A 21865-nucleotide genomic window follows, 5' to 3' on the forward strand; every position below is an offset into this window, starting at 1 on the left:
TCTAGAAAATTAATTAAAGTATTGCAACGTGTAATTAATATATCACTCATTTATAACTATAAAAAGAAAAACTAAAAGTAAACCTATCCAAATTTACTTTTTTCGCCACGTTAAAAATTTAGGATTACATATGTTGAAGGATACAAAATATTACATTGTAAATTAAATTGACAACATTAAATATAACTTAAATTGAGTGATTTCACTTTCAATCGTATCCTAAACTTTTGAGATAAAAGCCACATATGGCCTACCCACGATTAACATAGTATCGTTTACAAATTCGTCAATTTTTCCTGGTAAGGGAGAAATGTGGTATTAAGAAATCCGTTCTTTATACAATTACAATCCCTAAGTGGTTTTCTCTTCTCATGATTCTCTTCTTTCTTCTCAACTATTACTTCCTCTTTTCTGTATTCTACATCTTCTGCTAGCAAATGAGGTGGAGTTGATGGCTCGAAGTCCCCGTTCTCCCATCCTTCCACAGTTATATCAGCCGAGCGATAATCGACGCCTGCCATTGCTAAAGCTTCTAACGACACAAATGACATGATTTATGTGTGCATGCTCTAACCAGATATACTATCAACGTAACTTATATAAGTTTGTAAATATTTGGAGATGAATTATATAGGTGTGCAATTCTCATCAAGGAGAGGCGTACCAGTTTCATTCATTAATAATGATCACGAGTGAATCATAATATTCAAACAGGGAAAATTTTTTGGTCTACCAGAACATGTCAAGGAGGGAAATATATGGCATATGATTATTTTAAGAGGCAATGTTCTCGTGAACTACATGATTCTAGCTATTGATATTAAATTAACTACTTTTGCTTATTATTTATGTTCTTCTATATAATTTTAAAGCCTTATGTCGTGATCGAAGTCATGATGCTAGCCTTGTTACGTAGCTGCCAATTTTTTTTAATGGGATTTGTTGATGAAAGCAATGATGCAATTATTAAGCTTTATCAAATTTGAATTTTGGTTCTGTTATAATAATACAAGTCCAGTTAGATGCATGCATTTACATCTACGCCACGCTAATTAACCATGACAAAAGAAGTATTGGCTTGTTGTGATCAATATTTAATATATGTGATTGTGGAAATTTTAGATTACCTATTATTTTAGTGATTCTTTGTTTTAGACTTTGTATTACTTGGAGGACAAGTTATTATTTTCTTATGGTTTACTATATATAAAGGCAATGACATAGGGAGAGCCACACAATCCCTAAGCATTCTAACATTTCTCTCCACTCTCTTTCTTGCCCCACCCTCTCTATACCCATTAGAATATTAGTTACAACACGTTCCTATGCTGCACTATGGAATTGGAAAGAGAATTTTTTGCTGCGAACCAGTTTACAATTATCATCACACAATTCAAATTCTTCTAAAACACATTCTTAATTGTCGATATTTTTTCATCCTTAATTACATGAAATTTCACCATAATGCATGAACCCAACTTTTCATATTATGAATTATAAATTATTCTCAAATTATAATGACATTAAAAAAATAATAATAGTACTTTTTCTTCTGCATAGACTTACTAAAATTGACACACCCCAACCCGGAATGTCCACCTAAACTCCGAATCGAGCTGTGTTGGTCGACACCAGGAAGGTGACGAAGTCATAAAGTGTAGTGAAGTGGAAAATGCAGTGTTCTAAAAATCGGCCTAGGCGGTGAAAACTCGCCGCGATTTAGGGCAAATCGTTTCGAAAAATCGGTTTGGAGCTAGGCGGTCCTAGGTGGCTCTTAGGCGGAGGGCTAGGCAGCACCTAGGCGGTTTTTATTTTTTTATTTATTATTAATTGTGTGCTTTTTTCTTTTTTGGTTTTATGGTGGTATACTTGTGAAAATGGTGTACCTAATTTGCAAATGATGGATTTACTACAAGTTCATCCAATAGTGAAATGAATTGGAGCACTTTTGAGGGGATACATACAAGGAAAAGAAATAAACTAGATACAACAAGTTTAAATAATTTAGTCTATGTCCAATCCAATGCAAGGATCATGAACAAGAAGAATTTAGTTTATCATCCAAGAATCCTCCTCATTATGATTATATGCTTACTGTTTTTTAAATATTGAACTTTTTTGTATGTATTACTTTGTGTATTCTTCTACTTCTATTTTTGCATTTTATCATTATTTTATTATCCATACAAGCATATTTTTTTTAGGTGTAAACATGCACTTATTTACAAGATATATAATAAATTTACATAAATCCGCCTAGGCCCTAGGCCCCTGCCTGCCGCCCGACTAGCGCCTAGAACCTTGGGAAAATGTGAGTAAATTTAAACCTAAAAGTGTTTAAATGTAAGAGTGCGCTTGTGAGCGGGAATGAACCCATTTCACACGTGATGTTAGAGCACAAGTAAAGTATAGTAAAAGTGAAATAAGAATTATATCATCGAAGGTAATCTCCTATTCCAACATTTGCCAAGAATCCTCGTCGACACGAAAGCTCTGCTATTAAGACCATGTCCAACTCTTGGCCTAAAACCTAAAATTTGTAGCCCAGAAAATTTAGGTTTTAACCCAGAAACAGCTTTTTTGCTCCAACCCCTTATGGCCTAAAAGTTTCAGCCCGAGATTATTAAAGAATAAATTTAGGCTAATTTTTTCTTTTAAGTAATTTAAAAAAAAATTATGTACACTATCCTAATTTTATTTTATGAACATTTTAACCTAAAAATATTTAGATTCCAATAAATATTGAAAAATCACTAAATTTGGATGAATTTTGAGTTAAATAGTTTTTTTTTTTTATAATTATTTTAGCTGTTTGACTTAAATTTGAACTGTTAGATCCTTTTTTTTACCATTAGATTTGATTATATTCGATCTCAGCCGTTGGATTCAATAAACCATGGGGGATATGCCCAAGTGGGTAGGGTCCCGCTGGTGGTGCCCACACCATTTTTTGGGCTAAATCCAGGGCTATTTCTGGCTTGGTTTTAGGTTTTAGGTTTTAGGTCCAATTTTCCACTTGGGATGGAATGGATTTTTTTTTTTGGGGGGGGGGGGGGGAGGGGGAAGGGGAAAAATAGGTTTTAACACTTCGGTTGGAGTTGGTCTAAAACCTGTAGGGGCAAAAAACAAGGGTGAGTGGGCCTAAAAATAAAGCTTTGTAAAAACCTTTTCAAAAACGTATAACCCCTCACCGTAAAACAAATATAGTTTCCAAATATAAGATACTACATATAGTATGAAAATGCTTATCGTAACCAGCAATACCTCAAAAATGCAATACTTCACAATAATTCGTAAATAAGCATATATTTCTAGTAATCATAATATCTTGCAGAAATAAACATATCATATCGAGTGCTCATCAACATATGCTGACACATGAGCTCATGCAAAGATATTATGGCATGAGCAGGACTGGGTGTAGTAGTGATTTACACTCTAGTACTACAATCAAGTGAAGATTGGCACTATGCGCATCACATACGAGTCCTAATTGCCTATAGCAATTTAGGACATGACTGACACCTATAATGGATCCAAAGTGAGCATGCGGTGCGATGTGAACATACACGTGAAGTCTGGCCCTGGCTCGAGCGTGTACAAACATGATGAGCATATAACGTAAATATAAATATGCATGGTAATTCGATAATTCTAGTCGACATAAAACTATTCATAGCCATAAATCTAATTAAGGCATCCCCTTATAGTAAGCTTACCTATGCATCCCATATGATTTTTTCATAATTTCCCAACAATACGACATTTCTTATAAATGTTAATTTAATTATGGCAATCACATAGGAACTTCGTTATTAGATGTATATTTGGAAACTAAACAAGTATATATATACTATATAAAAGTAAAGATTCACTCACAGATACTTGCGAAGTTGTAGCCGTTCGAACGAGGGAAGCCGAAGTCTCCAATAGTAATCGCACCTAAGCATAATATTGGGACCCATTAGTAAAACTCAACTAAAACAATTAAATTTGGGAAAACGGGGTGAGAATTTGGAGGCATCAAAATACGCTAAGAAGGGTCCTGTGCAATTTTTTAAAAAGTCAACAGTTAAACCCAAAAAGTCAACCGAGTCGCCGAGACAGTCAACTACGTTAAAACTTTGAAATTTAACTAAATAAATGTCAAACAAACTTGGGGCATCGAAATTAGCCTATGAGGGTTTCCGAGAAAATTTTGAAAAAGTCAACCTAAGGAATATTCCAAAGAATATTCTAAGGAATATTTCAGAGAATATTCCAGGAATATTCTAAATCCATTTTCAGAAATGGGCTTGATCGGGTTAACGGGCCGAAGGTTTGGGCCAAGTCATGGATTCAGATTGGGCCCTTTTTTTTTTATTTTTTCGGTTGCCGCTACAACCGCCTGGAATTAGGTATTTTGGCTGGGAAGCTACCACGGCTTTGATTAGCTCCAAAACTCAACTAAAATTCACCACTTAAATATCAAAATGAAGCTATGAACATAAGGATTCGAGTTATACCATTTTGGTTTTCAGCCGTGGTCAGAAAATGGCAACACTTGTGGCGTCATCATCGAAAAAATTGGGGAGACTTCCTAAGCTAGTTTTTGTGTTCAAACATCACCGAAAATCCTTAAAGATGTTAGGATCAAGAACTAAAACATGATCCAAGAAGCTTTGGGTTATTTTCGAGGCTTACCTTCGCCGGAAAACTCGAGAACTCGCCATAGGAAAATATGAACAGTGGCGGTGCCACTGTGTAGAGAGAGAAGGTAGAAAAAAGGTCTCTGCTTGGTTTGGGATCTTGACTAGGAAGGTTTTTAAGGTTGTGATTGTTGGTGAAGATGCTCGTCGAAATGGCGTGTAAGGCCGAAGGTAGTACTCTCGGAAAGGGAGAGAGTTAGAGTGAGAGAGAGAATCGGGAGAGATGAAAGGGACGAGAAAGAGACTGACGGAAGAAGGAAGAAAGAGGTCTGGGAGTGTAGGGAGAAAGGAAATGTGGCAAGAAGAGAGTGGAGAGTTTGTGATGTGCATGCCTCACAGCCAAAAATAAATTATTAAAATAATAAAAGATCCACAAAAAATTATTAAATAATAATATAATAATTTTGAAAAATATATAAAATATAAAATAGTAATTTTAACAAAAGTATTTTGCGGATTTGTAGTTTCGTAAAACCTCCATCGTAACTCCGATTTTGATTCTGCTTTCGCCTACGCATTCATACCATCGAGTACTTCGAGAATACGATAAAATAATAGCTTGTACACGTCACGAAAAGATGGTAAACGAAAGTCAACAATCTTGCCACTAGGGGCATTTTCATCAATTCACTCTTTTAAAATTAATAAACTCGTAAAATTAGGGACGGGTTGTTACAAAAATTTAAAATAGGCATAAGAATATTTTTTTTCTTTCTTTGATTAATAAAGAACCCGTAATAACATTCACTAGTAAAAAAAAAAAACTACTTGCGTGACGAAATACCTTTTGTTGCTCAATGCTTCCTTGAGCGACAAAAAAGTCAATTTCCTCAAGCAAAAACTTAAAAAAAAAAAAAAAAAAACACAAAAAATAGAAAGAAAGAAAAAACCCTTGCACAATGATCAGAGGGGGGTACGTGGGATGGAACGGAACGAAGTGGGACGGAGACGTTCCGTCTCATGTTTGATGCGCTAAATTATGTGGAATATGTTGTTCCACGGAACGAAACTGGGTTAAATTTTCGTTCCACCTCCCCCCTGGGGGAGTGAAAGGTGCAGTTAGATAGGGCCCCAAATTTTTGCCATCTAATATTATGTAATAATGTTCTATATTTAAAAATTTCTTTTCTTAGCACTTTAAAATCTCATTATGCACTGCTTAAAAGAGTATTTTTTTTTTCTATTCTAAATATAAAAATTTGGAGTGCAATGAGATATTTTGGGTATCAATAGTAACCTCCTAAAAAGGGATATTTTTCAATTTTATTATATAATAATGTTATATATTCAAGTGAAACTTTAAAGTTAGAGGTTTGAAGTTTTTTTTCATGTTTGGTTGTTGAATATTGAAATGCTTTTGATCATTTAGTGAATATTATATTTGTACCTCTTTTTACTTATAATTAATGACATTTGTAAACTTGCAATAAGTGAGTACTAAAGTTTGTTTTGATTTAAGTGATTGTTTTTTGACATTAATACATTGTCCGACTTTTCTAAAACTATCTTAGGGAGGGGCCATTTTATAAATTTCGCACAGGACCCCCGAAATCTCAGAAATGGCCTTGACAACGATATTGTTCATCGCGCAAGGGCTGCAAATATAGACAACAAGAAAACATTTCGAAATGCGTCACTTATTTTACCAAAAATGATGAATTTGTGGGCATCACAAATAATTCCGTAAATTGATTACATTGATATATTGATATAGTCAATATGTTGTCTTTAGGAACCCAAAAAGAAATTTGTTACATTGTGCCATCTATGAACTAGCTTTATCTATTTTTTATCCAAAAATTGAGCGTGACCCTGTAAATATTTATTGAAGATAATTTAGTTAGGTGACCATGTGATTCAATTTCCTTTTTCAAATAATGATTTACAAGGCATGTACATCAATTGTTCAATTGTCAATCGCCTTTTTTTTTTTTTTTTTTTTTATTTTTATATATAATCACGTGAATAATCTTAGGAAGCTTTATTTTGATTTGCAACAAATATCTTGAACGGGTGCATTATTGTTTAGCACCATAAACTATGGTATATGCTCACCATATACTTAATTATCTATCACGTGTTATTATACTTAATTTTGGTTAATTTTTTCAAAATTCAAAATATAACATTTAATGTGAAAGTTAACTAGAGTTAAGTGAAAGAACACATGATAGATGATTAGGTGTATGGTGAGCATATACCATAGTTATGGCGTTGAGAACAAATGCTCTCTATCTTGAACAAATGAAAGGTCTCCAACTTGATCGTCTTCTTTGGATCCTTGAGAAGGTTCATCAGGGTTCCCATGTTATCTAAGAAAACAGACAAAAAAAAAAAAAAAAAAAAAAAAAATTCACATTGGAGTTTGAATGATCAAATAATTTACCTTCTGACGTTTTGATGATCTGGCGTTTGTGGTATAATTGATAGACTCCAAGAACCAGCTAGACCTTGTACTCTTGAAAAATCACTCGTTTTTATAGAAACAAATTGAGCAACAATTGAGTTGTGCCTAGTCATAAGCTCCTTGAAATTTGGACTTGTAGCTAGGATCGGACGCAATGTCCAAATTTGGAGTTTATGTAACAAAAAAAACCTTCTTCATGTGGACTAATTATGCACAAACCTAACAATATGATGCTTGTTGTAGCCTATTTTATCTGACAAGAAAGAGAGGGCCGGTGGCAAGGGTAGAGAGAGAGGAGAGATGTGTTTGTATAATCGTAGGGGAATTGTGTGTTGAGGATATGTTATCCCCCCAATGTAGTGCCTTTATTTATAGTAGTAAAATGAGAGAAGAAGTCCTTCATCCTTAAGGAATACAAATCCATATAGGAAAGAATAACCAGAGTCAAATCTAATTTAGGATTTACACAATCACACTTAAACTAGGAAAGTTCATAACACTCCCCCTTGAGTGTGTAAATACTCAAGGTAGATTTTAGTATCATGCAGAAGTTGAGGAAGTCGACTCGTAGGCACAAATTCTGGGAACAATGCTTATTCTCAATAAGGTAGGAACTTGCATATGGTAGTAAGTCTCACTAAAAATCCCTAAGGCTATGACAAAAACCCAAGTAGGGACAAAATCCATAGTCAAAGGAAAAGTGCATGAGCAATGCAAAAGTCAAGAGAAACGTCTGCGGGGCGTCATTAGGGATATGACCAAACCAAGGTGGGTGCCTCGTTAAAACCTAGTTAGGTAGCAAAAACCCAGTAGGAAAAATACTCCTAATTGTAGGGAAAAAGAGTACATTAAGATCAAGCAAGTATACTTTAGGATAATCCCCCTGAGTTTGACACAATTTCAAAGAGAACTAGCAATGTTACAACTCAGAAAGTTTACGTATACCAATTCCTTGAACAAGCTTCTGAAACGTTGCCTTCAGTAGTGATTTTGTGAAAAGGTCGGCCAGATTGTCTTGTGAACGGATTTGCATGACTTCAATCTTCTGATGCTCTTGTTGTTGATGTGAGAACAAGAACTTCGGTGCAATGTGCTTGGTGTTGTCACCTTTGATGTAACCCTTCTTAAGCTGTTCGATGCATGCTACGTTGTCTTCAAAGATCCTCGTTAGGACATCTACAACGGGGTAAAGATCACAAGAGCTTCGAATATGGCCCACAATTGCTCTTAACCCAAAGCATTCCCAAGTTGCTTCATGTAAGGTGAGAATTTCAGCATGCTTAGACGAAGTGGCAACTAAGATCTGTTTCGTTAACCTTCAAGATATTGTGGTGCCTCAAATGGTAAACATATAACCCATTTGAGAACGTGCATTATGCGGATCATATAAGTATCCTACGTTGGCATAACCAACAAGGCGAGAATCGACTCGAGAAGAAGAGGGCACGATATCACTCAAAGATTTGTAGGGATAGAACAAGCCCAAATCCGTAGTACCCTTAAGGTAATGAAAGATGTCTTTTATGCCAGTCCAATGTCTGTATGTTGGTGCATTACTGTATCTTGCCAAAAGATTAACAACAAAGGAGATGTCGGGTCTAGTGCATCGAGTTAAGTACAATAAAGCACCTATCGTACTTAGATAAGGAACATCAGGCTCCAAAACCTTTTCATCATCCTCATTCGGGTGGAAGGCATCTTGTTTTACATCTAGCGATCAAACGACCATAGGAGTACTTAAAGGCTTCGCTTTATCCTCGTTAAAGCGGTGCAACACCTTCTGGGTGTAGTTCGTTTGATGTACTAAGATTCCATCCGAATGGTGCCCTTATCTCGAGACCAAGATAGTATCGAGTCTTTCCTAAATCTTTCATCTCAATTTTCGACTTCAGGTGCGCGGCAGTTCTCGCGAGCTTTTTAGGAGTTTCGATAAGGTTCATGCCATCGACATATACTGCAACTATCGCAAAACCAGAATGTGACTTCTAAATGACCACATAAGGGCATAGTTCATTGTTCACATATCCCTGACTAGTCAAATACTCACTCAGACGGTTATACCACATTCTTCCAAATTGCTTCAAACCATAAAGTGAATGCCTCACTCGAATTGAAAGCGTGTTTTGGGGTTTGGAAATATTTGATCTAGTTAATGTAAGCATTCGGGAACTTTCATATAGATTTTCATATTAAGATCCCCACAGAAATACATAGTTATTACGTCCATCAGTTGCATACTCAATTTTTTGGAAACTACCAAACTGATAAGGTAGCGAAAAGTAATCATATTTATAACGGGTGAATAAGTTTCATCATAGTCAATCCCGAGGGGTTGTGAGAATCCTTGCGCAACAAGACAAACTTTATAACACACAATTTCGTTCTTTTGATTACGTTTCCTAACGAAAACCCACTTGTAGCCAACGAGCTTCATATGTGGAGGAGTAGGAGCTACAAGTCCAAACACCTTACGTTTTGCAAGCGAATCGAGTTTGACTTGGATTGCTTGTTTCTAGTTTGACCAATCGGTTCTACGTCGACATTCATCAACGAAACGAGGTTCAATGTTATCGTTTAATAGGATCTCAGTAGCTACTGTATATGCTAATGCGTCGTCGACGATCATCGTATTTCTACACCACACATCAGCTAAGCTAGCATAAGAGACTGAAATCTCATGATTCTTGAGAGGAGGAATCGTCTATTCAAGGATGCTTTTGTAATTTAGAATTTCCTTATGAGTTAGATAAACGAGTAAACGCTAGTCAGATTCACGGTAAGCTCTTTAGAAGCCTCTGTCGTGGGTTTCCTCTTCTGGGGGTATGAATCATTTGAACCAAGAGGTTTACCACACTTTTGTGTAGGGGCAGATAATCGGCTAGCCGTTAATGTACGTGGATCACTAAAATTAGCGTCCTGGGCCTCTAGGAGGGACGTCCGCCGTACATTTGGTACGTCCATCTTTGCAGGCACATTTGCAGCTGGAATATGTGATCTTGTCACGCGCGCTAGATCGGTGAAAGCACCTGGCATGCTCTAAGCTATGCTCTGAATATCTAATATGTACTGCACTTCAGTTTTAGACTGAGCGATGCGGGGATCTAAATAAGACAAAGTGGGAGTCGTCCACGATAATTCTCGTCGTTCTTCAGGAATGTTGAAGTTCTTATCATCCTATAACAACGGGAAGATTGTCTTATAGAAGTGACAATTCATGAAAAGAGTAGTAAGCAGATCACCTGTCAAAGGTTCTAAGTAATGAATAATCGAAGGAAAATCATATCCGACATAGATTCCTATCTTTCGCTGAGGCCCCATTTTTGTACGTAAGGGCGGCAAAATTGGTACATAGACCGCACAACCAAAAATGTGCAGATGCAATATGTCAGGTTCGTATCTGGTAACTAACTGAAGGGCGTTATATGGTTGGGTGGCAACAGGCCTCAGGCGGACCAACATGGATGCGTGCAATATTGCATGGCCCCAAGCAATGATTGGGAGCTTGGTACGTATCACCAACAATTGAACAATCATTTGTAAGTGCTTAATAAATGCCTCTACCTGGCCGTTTTGGGTGTGATGGGGTACTGGATGTTCAACTTCAACCCCAATCGACGTGCAATAGTCATAAAAAGTTTTAGATGTGAATTCTATAATATTATCCAATCAAATAAATTTGATTGGATAATCAGGGTGGTGAGCCCTGAGCTTGATAACCTGAGCCAATAGTTTGAAGAATGTAGCGCTCCTTGTGGACAACAAGCACACATGTGACCAACGTGTGGAAGCGTCAACCAAAACCATAAAATATCTAAATGGTTCGCATGGAGGGTGAATAGGTCCACAAATGTCCCCCTAAATCCTTTGCAGAAAAATAGGAGGATTCGAAGGAATCTTGTCATAAGAAGGCTTAGTAATAAGCTTTCCTATAGAACATGTTTGACATGCGATTCCTTGAATCGAATCTAAACTTCGGGTTAGTGGATGCTCATGTGATGATTTGAGGATACGACGCATCGTTATTCGTCCAGGATGTCCCAAACGATCATGCCAAAGTATAATTTCGTGCGAGGTCCTAGAGGTAGGGCGGGCCACATAGTGGCTTTCTGTGGGCATATGGTCTTAGTATACAGATCACTCGGGCATATGGCTTTCTGTGGGCATATGGCTTTCTGTGGCTTTCTGTGGGTATATACGTTTTTGGCCATATTCATAAGAAGTTATGCATAGAAATTCAACTCTGTTTTCTACGTAGGTTTCAGTGTGGTAATTATTATCTCTATTGTCCTTAAAGCTCAACAATGTTCTTCTGGAACGTGGAGAATAAAGAGCCCCATCAATGGTCAAGATTGTACCATTAGACAACATTATACGTGCCTTACCGTATCCTTCAATCAGATTGGATGGGCCTGAGAGGGCTGTTAGAGGTGCATTCTTAGGTATGAAGTTAGTGAAATAGATGCGTTCATGTAAAACAGATTGCATGGTTACACTATCTACCAGACAACTAACTTCCCCACTAGTCATACCTAGAATGAAAAATTAATTTGAATCAGTCACATGCATAAAAGTTCTAAAAACAAATATCGATTCAAAATAATTTGAAGTATTCAAGGACGGAAATTAATTAAAACTTAATATCCAAAAAACAAATCACCAACAAATAATCCAAATATAAAGGAAAATTGTTCAAAATTTAACCAAAAACAAGGGGGCGGCCACTACTGTGGAATTCGGCCCCATGGTCTTATTTCAACTAAAAAATAAGTCTATGTCTAAGATTCTAATCTTCCATAGGTGTGATAGCCTTCTGAAAGTCAGAAACCTCTATCTTCGTACTTTTTGGATCATCCACTTGCATAAAGTTTTATTCAAACTTCTTATGACGATAATGATACTTAGCTACAACCTTTTGGGGAGCTCAGAAAACACGAGACCAATGATCTTTTAAGTGCTTTGCCCTTATTCTTAAAGTTTGGGGCCTTGGAAGTGAGGTTAGGGCACTTCTGGGCTTTGTTTCCTCCCTTAAATGGGCCTTGACTCTGTGGACCTTGGCGGGATGGCTTCTGGCCGCCTCTACCATGCCTCTTTTGGTGTTTTGGGCATTGGTTTGCCCTATAGTGTGCTTCAAGCACAACAGTCGCCCCAGGAGGTCGAGCTTGATGATTAGTCATCAACAGGTAATTTTGCTTTTCAGCGAGAAGTAAAACAGAGATCAAATCCGAGAACTTAGTGAACTTCTGAGCTTTATATTGTTGCTGCAGAACAATATTAGTAGCAGACAAGGTCGAATAGGTCTTCTCCAGGAGATCCTATTCGGTCAAAGTTTCATTACAAAACTTGAGAAGTGATCAGATTCGACAAACTTCATAATTATATTCATTCACAAACTTAAAGTCTTGGAAGCGCAATTGTTGCCAATCATGTCTTGCTTCAAGCAAGAAGATGTCTTTTTGGTGATCAAAATGATCAGCCAAAGCGACCTATAATGCTCGTGGATCCTTTTAAGCAAGATATTTAGTTTACAAAGCGTCATGAATATGTCTTCGGATGAAGATCATAGCAGTGGCTTTCTTAGCTTCGCCAACAGGGTTGTCCGTCTCATCTTCAATGGTAAGATGCAAATTCGTTGCAGTGAGGTGAAGCTGCACATCTTGGACTCATTTGAGGTAGTTCCTTGTAGAGACCTCCAAAGTGGTAAAGTCGAGTTTGTTCAAATTCGACATGTTCCTATCACAAAATAAAGGACAAGATGTGATTAGTGCAATGGAGAAAAAAAAAATCAATCCATTCATATATGAGTAGAACATTCAGGTTTTAATAGACAAGTATTGGTTAATATTCGCATGAAAAAGCTTCGAGCTTTCATGGGTGATTTTTTAATGAAAACTTCAGGTTTTCAAACAAGGCATGTTTATAGAAACTTTAGGTTTCAAAATAATTATGAACTTTAGGTTCACATGTTCCTGCAAACAAACGCAAATATATACACATAAATATGCAACAAGAAAATATGCAAATAGAACTGATGCGAGATTTACTTGACACTCAAATTAAACCCTCGTTTGACAATTGTAGTAGAATGGATAAGTGAGGGACCGTTCTAGACCGGGGATTAGGAGGGCTTGCTAAAACCTTCTAAATTGACTTAAAAACATAAAAACTAAATTAAAATACTCTTAACAAGACTACTATGACTCAGAATGGCTTTGAAAAACTCAAATTGTCTAAAACAATCAAATTGACTCAAATAGAAGCTAGAACTTGATTTAGACGAATTTGCAAATGTTTATGACTCCAAAAGCTTAAAGTTACAAAAATAAAACAAATACGAATGATTAAAACTTAACAAAATAGAGGGGGGGAATTGTGTTTGGACGATATTAAATTAAAAAGACAGAATATAATTAAAGGCAAAATGTAAATATGAATGTGATGAAAATATGGATGATGGAATAGCCAAGGGGTTCTTCTCCACACATGTTACACTTGCAAACAAAATTGATTCTCAGTTGGTCTTTCGATAAGTTGTGAAACTCAATGCTCCAAGTTAATTAGATCCGCTTAGATTAACTTTCAGATTTCCCTAAATTCGTTGGATTGAATGGAATACGCATTACAACCAAATTATTCTTAATCAAAGTCCCTAACTATGGAATACGCATGATAGAGACATTTAACCAAGATCATTAAGTTCAACGGAAATCATAAACATCGACGAGGCATTCGTTACTATGGAATACGCATGAAATTTATGCCAAGAATTCGTTTAACGAGATTGTTTATAAGCAACCTCTACTACTTGTGAATATAAGTTCATAACGATTAGGTGAAATTCACTTATATTCTAGCGTCATATTTATGCATGAAAATTAAGCTTGCAATCTCAATGAACATACATAAATAAGTTATCAATCAAACAGTTAAACGAATTGAATCCACAACTTATGAAATTCCAACCAAACGTAATCAATTCAAAATGCAAATATAAACATAGTTTCGAATCACCCCCTAGCTAAAGGGGGGTTTAGTTCCTCATAACTTTGAAATCAAAGAAACACCTAAACATTCCAACAACTCAAACGTGAATTGTATGAACGTTTAGGCACTCTTCTCTTCCCTTCTCATACGTACAAAACAAAGAGAATTAAATTTAAACTTTGAAATCAAAGAAACACTTAAACATTCCAACAACTCAAACTTGAATTGTATGAACGTTTAAGCACTCTTTTCTTCCTCGTTGTTGTAGCACAAGGTCTAAGGTGAGCTTTGGGGATTATGTGAAGTGTTTTGGAGGGATGGGAAGTGGTTGGATAGTGGCTGCAATGAAGGAGAAAAACTGCACAGAAAATGGAAGGGGAATTGCGGCAATGGATGTGTATTTGTGTTGTGTGAAGTGTTGTGAATGGAAATATGAGATATGAATTGAATGAATGAATGCAAGGGTATTTATAGGAGTAGTGGAGGGAACATATGGTTGTTTGTTTAAGATGCAAATGGCTAATTAATGATGGAAAAGTATGTGATTTAAAGGATGCAAAGTGAATGAATCATGAATCATTGTGGATGAAAGGTGGAAGTGCATGTGTTGATGACTAGGTTAGTGGGTGGAAATCTGAAAATGGCATATAGGAATGGGAGCTCACGGTTTGAATGTGTAAAGTGTGTGTGAATGCATGTGAAGATGCAATAAATAATGCATGTAGGGTTAGGAAATAATGAAGAAATGCATGTGAGATGTTTGGAAAGGAAATGGGAACCCACGGCAATGAAGTTGTTTTGTGTTGTAAATTATGATGAATGCATGTGAGTTAAAGAGGGAGAATGTGGTGAAATGATGAAGTAGGAAGGTGGAAATGCATGTGAGATGTTTGGAAAGGAATAAAGAATGAATGGTGGAAATGTGAGTGAATGATGTGCATGTGTGAGAATGCATGTGGAATTAAGAGGAGTATGGAAGTGAAATAAATGAATGATATGTTAAGTGATAAGTGAATGATATGTGGTGAGTGATAAGTGAATGGTTTGATAAGTGATAAATGAATTAGTTTAAAGGGCTAGGGTTTAAGTACATAGAATGGGCCTAAAATAGGTTGGTTTGTATGGCATAATGTGTTTGATTGGGCTAGAGCCATTGTTTTGTGTCTTCAAGTGCATACAAGGCCTTCAAATTCGTCCATCCTCTTGGCTCCATGGATAAGCTATCCAATCCATGCCCAAAAATGCTCCAAATGGCCTCAAAATGCACTTTCTTGCTCCCTAGGCCCTTAGAACCTGAAAACACACAAAAGAAGCATAAAGGACTAAAATAACGAGAGAAACATAACGTAAATTCACGAGAACAAGCCATTTAAGTCGCATGAATATGCTCCTATCAAGAACTTCAGGTCTAAAATTATAATTGAATTAATTATTTGGACTTCAGGCCAAAATTAAAGTGTGGGTGAAAAAATATAAAACCCATTGGCCCTAAAATAATTAGGCAATTAAATTCAGGGCCCAAAATAAGGCCTAAGCCCATGGGTGGGCTTAATAAAAGGGTGCAGTGCATCCCAGGCCCAAAAAACTAGGTGAATTTTGGTCTTGGTCCTAGTAGCCATGCGGGCCCATCAACACAAAGAGTGGCCTTCATTTGCAAGTCCAAAGTAAGAGTCCAAGAAGGGCATGGATTGGCAACGTAGTGCATGGGAGAGAGGGCAGGAGCCTAGATGGGCTCGACTGGGTCTTAGGCCAGGCGAATAGAGGGGGCTGCTGCAGGCAAGCCCAAAGAGAAATAAGCCGAAAGACAAAGCCCAATAGGGCTCGGGTTGAGTCCAAAGACACCCCAGCCGTAGTTGGGTGGGTATGCCAAGGAAGAAAGTCGGGGTCACCGCTTCAAGCGGCCGTGCTTTGAGACAACGATGCTTGGGGCGAGTTCATGGATCAATGGAGACCATAAATAGGAATGGGAATTGAGAAATCTCAACGTTCTATCAAAAACCCTAGAAAATGAATCGAAAAATTAGAAAAATTCTAACGAGATTCGAAGGAATCTTGGTCAATTGGTGTTGGGGACGAACTTCAGGCAGTCAAAACACGATGACCCGTGGGTGGGGATTGGCTGCAGGCCAACCTGTAATGGGAGAAGACGCTGTGAAAGGCGTTGGGGTTACTGGGTTTTAGTATTGGAGCCCTCAATTCCAACTGGGGAACTCGCGGCTTGGCACGGCTCGGCCACCCAAGCTGCAGGCTTGGTCGAATGGCTCAAGCTCATGGGTACCCAGGTTGCCTTTTCTGATTTCTTTTGTTTTTTGTTCTTTTTCAATTCAATTCAATTTGATGCATATTCTATTCAAATATTTTAATGCATGTACATATATATATAGATGCAATTCATGGCAATATCAAATTCACATAAGTCAACAATTATGAATATAATGCATATACAATTTGTATAGAATCTAAAATTTGAAAAACGTAAAGTTAGGTCATGCATTATGGTGAATGTTCATGCTATCAAGGCTGCAAAAATATTGAGATAAAAACCATTGTTTTGGAAGAACCTGATTGTGTGATGATAAGGATTAACTGGTTTGATGCAGAAAAACTTCAACGTTAGATTCCTAAGCGCAACGGTAAGAGCGTGCTGATAACGTGTTGTAGCCTATTTTATCTGACAACGTTAGAGAGGGCCAGTCGCAAGGGTAGAGAGAGAGGAGAGATGTGTTGGTAGAATCGTAGGGGAATTGTGTGTTGAGGATATGTTATCCCTCCTACGTAGTGCCTTTATTTATAGTAGTAAAAGCAAAGAAGAAATCCTTCATCCCCGAGGAATACAAGTCCATATAGGAAAGAATAACTAGAATCAAATATAATCTAGGATTTACACAATCATACTTAAACTAGAAAAGTTCATAACAATGCTGAATATATTCATTTTTAATTGCATCATAAATAGATAGAGCAATATAACAACTATCTTTGTATCCTTTAATTAGATTGTCCATAAGATGTACATTCCTTTGCATGTACTCTAATGAAATCAATCACAATTGAGCATGTAACCTTTGCAAATTCGAAATGACATGTATGGTGTTTTTACAATCCCCAAGTTGAGCAATGAAAGGAAAACATTGTTCTTATCGAGACCCTAATTAATCATGCATAACATTATATAATTAGATTCATAAATAAAAGACAAAATATAATTCAGAATAAATATTCTCATAAGAAATTGGCAAAAAATAAAGAAGAAATAGCTTGATTTTACCTCAAACCATTTTTATCTGATTAATTTCCGAAACCCCATATTCCAACAAGAAGCAACTTGCTCAATGCCACAATATTATGCAGATGATGCATTACTGTAGTGATGAAAGGAAATCATATTTATACACTCTGGTGCGGGTTCGATCTTTACAAATCCCTTTCCTTTCTAATAACCAACAATTTACCACACCAATGCTATCGTTTGGTAAAAAAAGAAAAATGCCAAAATATTATGTACTAATTCCCTATACACATTATTGGTGTTGTGATCACGAATGAGAAATCAAAAGAACACAATTGAAACAAGTTATTCTGTCAGGAAGCTAGTGAGTACTGCTATTCCAAAATCATATATCACCTGGTCATGCATATACTACTTTGACAAAAAAATAAGAACATACAAAAAAATATACAAATGGACAAGAAAAAATAGAGAAAAACCTTTTATGCGAGAGTCTTCTACGAGTGTGTGTACTTCAACTCTTAATGAAAGCACCAATTTGTGGATGCAAATATCCGCCTCCTTCTTCTTGGACAAAATTTCACCTACCAAACAATTAACACCTTAGGGTCAAGGCCAAGAGCCTCACGCACCCACGATAAATTGGCGGGGGAGGGGGGGTGGGGGGGCTTTGGCCGAAGAACCTCGGATGCCAAAGTTAGAATTTATAGAGAAAAGTGTTTAGAGAGTTTTTGGAGTTTTGCAAGAGTGTGGACTTAGGTTTTTAGAGGAAATGAGGTTGAATATATAGTGCATGGCCAGTCCCCCTCTTGAGAAAAGGTGGCCGGCCCTTTGGGGTATTTTTGTGTGAAATGGGTGATTTAATTGGTAATTAATGGATTAATTAGGAATAAATCCATTAATTAACCAATTAACTCAATTTATATGGAATGTTTTGAAGGTTATGAAATAATTACCTTGTGGAAAATATAGGATGAGGATGGATGAAATAACTTTGAATTTGTTACCTATTTTGGGTACTTTTGACTTGATTGTGGGATGTTTGTCCACCGCTCGCGCATAGGAATTTTGGTGCTCCTTAAGGGTAATTTTGTCATTTTTGCCCAAAAATCCACGTGTTGCCTCTTAATTATTTTTGGCTCTACAATTATAATATAGAGCAATGGTCGTTTAGGCTAATTTCGTAAGACTTAATCCAAAATAAAGAGTTTAAAGCGGCAAAAAATGGATGTAAATTCTAATAGGTTCTTTATTTTCTTATAAATATAAACTAGTAGATACATTGTTTCTTGTAAAAACTAATTAAACAACAGTTACATTATTTTCATAATATGCATAATATCATTTGTTAAAAAAAAAAAAAAGATATTAAAAGGAAATTGGACTAATCCCTAAACCTGTTTAATATAGAGTAATGGTCGTTTAGACTAATTTCGTTAGACTTAATCCAAAATAAAGAGTTTAAAGGGGCAAAAATGAATGTAAATTCTATTGTAGTTAGTCAAAATGATCATTGCTCCATATGATAACAAGTTCAAGAACTCATACTCGATCACGAATTTTTAGTTCAGTGGCCAAACCTCAAGTTAAGCAAAGTTCATAAACCATTTCTCCAATTATCTTAAGCCACATTATACTGCTGTCTAGTAATATTTCTCTTTACTTGTAAGTGAGAAGTCTTATTGTCGTCAAAGGCAAATTCGGACCAAATTATCATAGTTAGCCTATTATAAGGCTTAACTGACTCTCCCACAAAAAAATTAATTTTTAAAAGCCCAAAAAACATAGTCAAGAGTGAAGTTTTGCATTTCATAACTAGATAGCTGTGAGAGAGTTTTCTCGTTTGAAGATACCTGCGGAACTACGTTCATATCCCCGTATAATGCACTCACTTAAAATGTATAGTCAACACTCTCTCTAAATATAGTGACTTTATAGGTCACGAAAAGACAAAACACAAAATTAGGCGCATTTGTTAAAGAACATAAGCCTAAAAAGAAACAAGTACAAATTTAGGGTTAAATAGAGGACTAGATCAACTGTTATACTAGTTTTGGAACCGAAAATAGAACTCCCAGTCTTGTTCTCCTGGACCTTGGGAGGTTAAAAAATCGTGGTCACCTATTGTCGGGGACGGATTCACCTTCAGGTAATGTGGATCGGTTGACCCTCCCAAGCTCAGAAATTTTCTATGGAAGAACTAGGTGTTGCCTTTTGGAAATTTGAGATACTCTTGAAAACTGCTCTCCAACTACTCGACGAATTGCCTGTATGGACACTGGGTTGAGTAGATGCTAGTCTCGTACTTTTATATGCATTGTTATGAGCATTTGTCGGTAAGCTCACTCGGTGTACATTAGCATATGCCGACATGCTCACTCAAAAACCATTGACATTAGTTGACATGCTCGTTTGGAAGTTGTTGGCATTTGTCGACATGCATGGAATATGACTTGATAAATGAGCCCGGGCCTACCAGGGCTCAATGAAATGCCAATTTTCATGTGATTCCGTTCAAAAAGTTCTACACGCTGCTCGTGCTAGTCTTACTGAGTCCCCAAAATAATATTTTTTGAATCTGCCACTGCCTACTGTTCGATAACAATTATGATCATTTAACATTTATTGTTACTTTCTCTTCACAGGTAAATTAAAACCGAACAATGAGTGACCATGATTTCCTTAAAGCTTGGACTTCAGAAGAATTGGACCCATGCAACTCCGGTATAGTTTAGACTTCAGATCATTGCTACAATTTTGCCGTGTTTCATTTCTTGATATGCAACTCCATGAAAACACATTTGTTACTGAGTCTCATTGTGACCAACAAAACAAGGATGGTAGCCTTGCAAATATACCCTAAAAATACGCATTTATTCAAATTATTAGAAAATCCAGCAGGAGATTACCAAAAAAAAAAGAAAAAAAAGAAAAAAAGAAAATTAATCTCAACAGAGAAATTAACAAGAAATCTCTCATTAAAAAAATTATTACATCCATAATACATACAAAAGCACTACAACAAATGAAATAAAGCAAAAGATGTAATCCACCTTACCATCATTATCTCAGTTACAAATCAGTCAACATATCCTCCAAAAAATAGTCATCTATCGAACCGAACCCATTAAGCAATTCATCAGAAAACTCAATATCCTCGTAAATATTGGAACTCGAATTCAACTCCCTTCCCTTCGACGACGTCGTCATGCCCTCCTCCTCCTCCTCTTCTTCCTCCTCCTCATCATCATGCTGCTCCATAGCTGTCACAACCTTACTCCCACCACCACTCTTCTCGTCCTCAACCGCCGGCATGTGCCCTTCGAACAACGCCATGTGTCCGAACAGTTTGCTCTTCCTCGAGAAGCTCGTGCCGCACGTGCACCGCCACCTAGCCTCGCCACAATGCTTCAAGTGGCTCTTCAAATCCGCCACCACCGAGAAGCTTTTCTTATTGCACCTGTTACACGAGTACATTTTTGGGCAGTGACTCCTCTTGAAGTGATTCTTCACGCAAATCACCGATTTTAACGGCCGGAACTTCCCGTGCTCCTTGTTCCGGTTGCACCCGACGTACGGGCACGAGAACCGGGAATTCCTGCTCGATTGGGCCGGGGTCTTATCCGGTTTGGCCAACGCCTCGGGGGTCTTGAACCGGTTCCCGTGAGCCCGCATGTGCATTCTCAAATTCGCGTCTCGCTTGAACCCTTTCCCGCAAATCTCGCAGTAATGGATGTGCTCCGCCAGCAGCTCCATCGCGTCCACCTCCACGATCTCACCTCCGTCTGCGTCATCCTTACCGCTGTCGTTCTCTTTTACCTCTTTCTTGACCTCGGGAACCTCGATTTGAGCGGCAGGTGTTCGGGTCGGGTCGGAATAGGGTATCGGGTTCTGAGAGAGAGCCAACAGAGCGGCGCCGTTTGAGATGATTTCGTGGATGGCGGAGGCGATGCCGGCGGATACCATATCCATCTGGTCGTTGCTGACTAGAGCGTTGGCGTGGATTGAATCAGTGAGGAAGTACTGCAGGGAATCCATTCTTGTTCGGACCATCGAGAGATTCCGGAGCGGGACTGCCTGGTCCGTGTCCTCATTCAAAGACTCGACGGAGCTCTCCGGCGGAGTATGAAAAGGTTGACGCGGAAACGACATAGTGCGGACACGATCACAATCTCAACTCTCAAGACTCCATCTCCAAGAGTTTCTTATTGTCAATACTTCGTTGGGGAGTGCTGCGAAGCACGAGCAGAAATCAGCACAAAGATGGGGGCCACCGAACAGGTGGCAAAGGTGGGGCCTCACGGAACACGTGGCAAAGGTCGGTCATGTGGAGCCGTTGAATGAGGCGGAGAAATGTGGTATTGTTTGTTCGGGGTGCTTCGGTTAAAGTCTCTACTTTGTAGTATAAAATAGGTGGTGGAAGCTAAGAAGCTTCGTTTTCAGTATTATATGTTATAAGCCCATTGCATCAGGTGAAGTGCTTTATTGGCCAAGACACATACAAACCCTCTCGATTCTGGAAGCTTTCCATACCAGGTGCTTCATAATTCGAGGGACGCC

The 21865-nt window shown here is 37.5% G+C and overlaps 1 protein-coding gene across 1 annotated transcript; it reads right to left on the bottom strand.

Annotated features, from left to right (window-relative positions):
- Positions 1 to 20330: 20330 nt before the first annotated feature.
- LOC137729172 (zinc finger protein STOP1 homolog) lies at positions 20331 to 21489 on the bottom strand. The gene has a single exon (XM_068468025.1). The coding sequence runs from the start codon at positions 21455 to 21457 to the stop codon at positions 20378 to 20380; it is 1080 nt and encodes a 359-aa protein (XP_068324126.1). The 5' UTR covers positions 21458 to 21489; the 3' UTR covers positions 20331 to 20377.
- Between the last annotated feature and the right edge of the window lie 376 nt (positions 21490 to 21865).

This window comes from Pyrus communis, chromosome 1 (genome assembly GCF_963583255.1).
Source record: "Pyrus communis chromosome 1, drPyrComm1.1, whole genome shotgun sequence".
NCBI lineage: Eukaryota > Viridiplantae > Streptophyta > Magnoliopsida > Rosales > Rosaceae > Pyrus > Pyrus communis.

What these genes read in the sequence shown, in the direction of transcription:
- LOC137729172 (XM_068468025.1), bottom strand. Translation starts at nt 21,457, where the DNA reads ATGTCGTTTCCGCGTCAACCTTTTCATACTCCGCCGGAGAGCTCCGTC.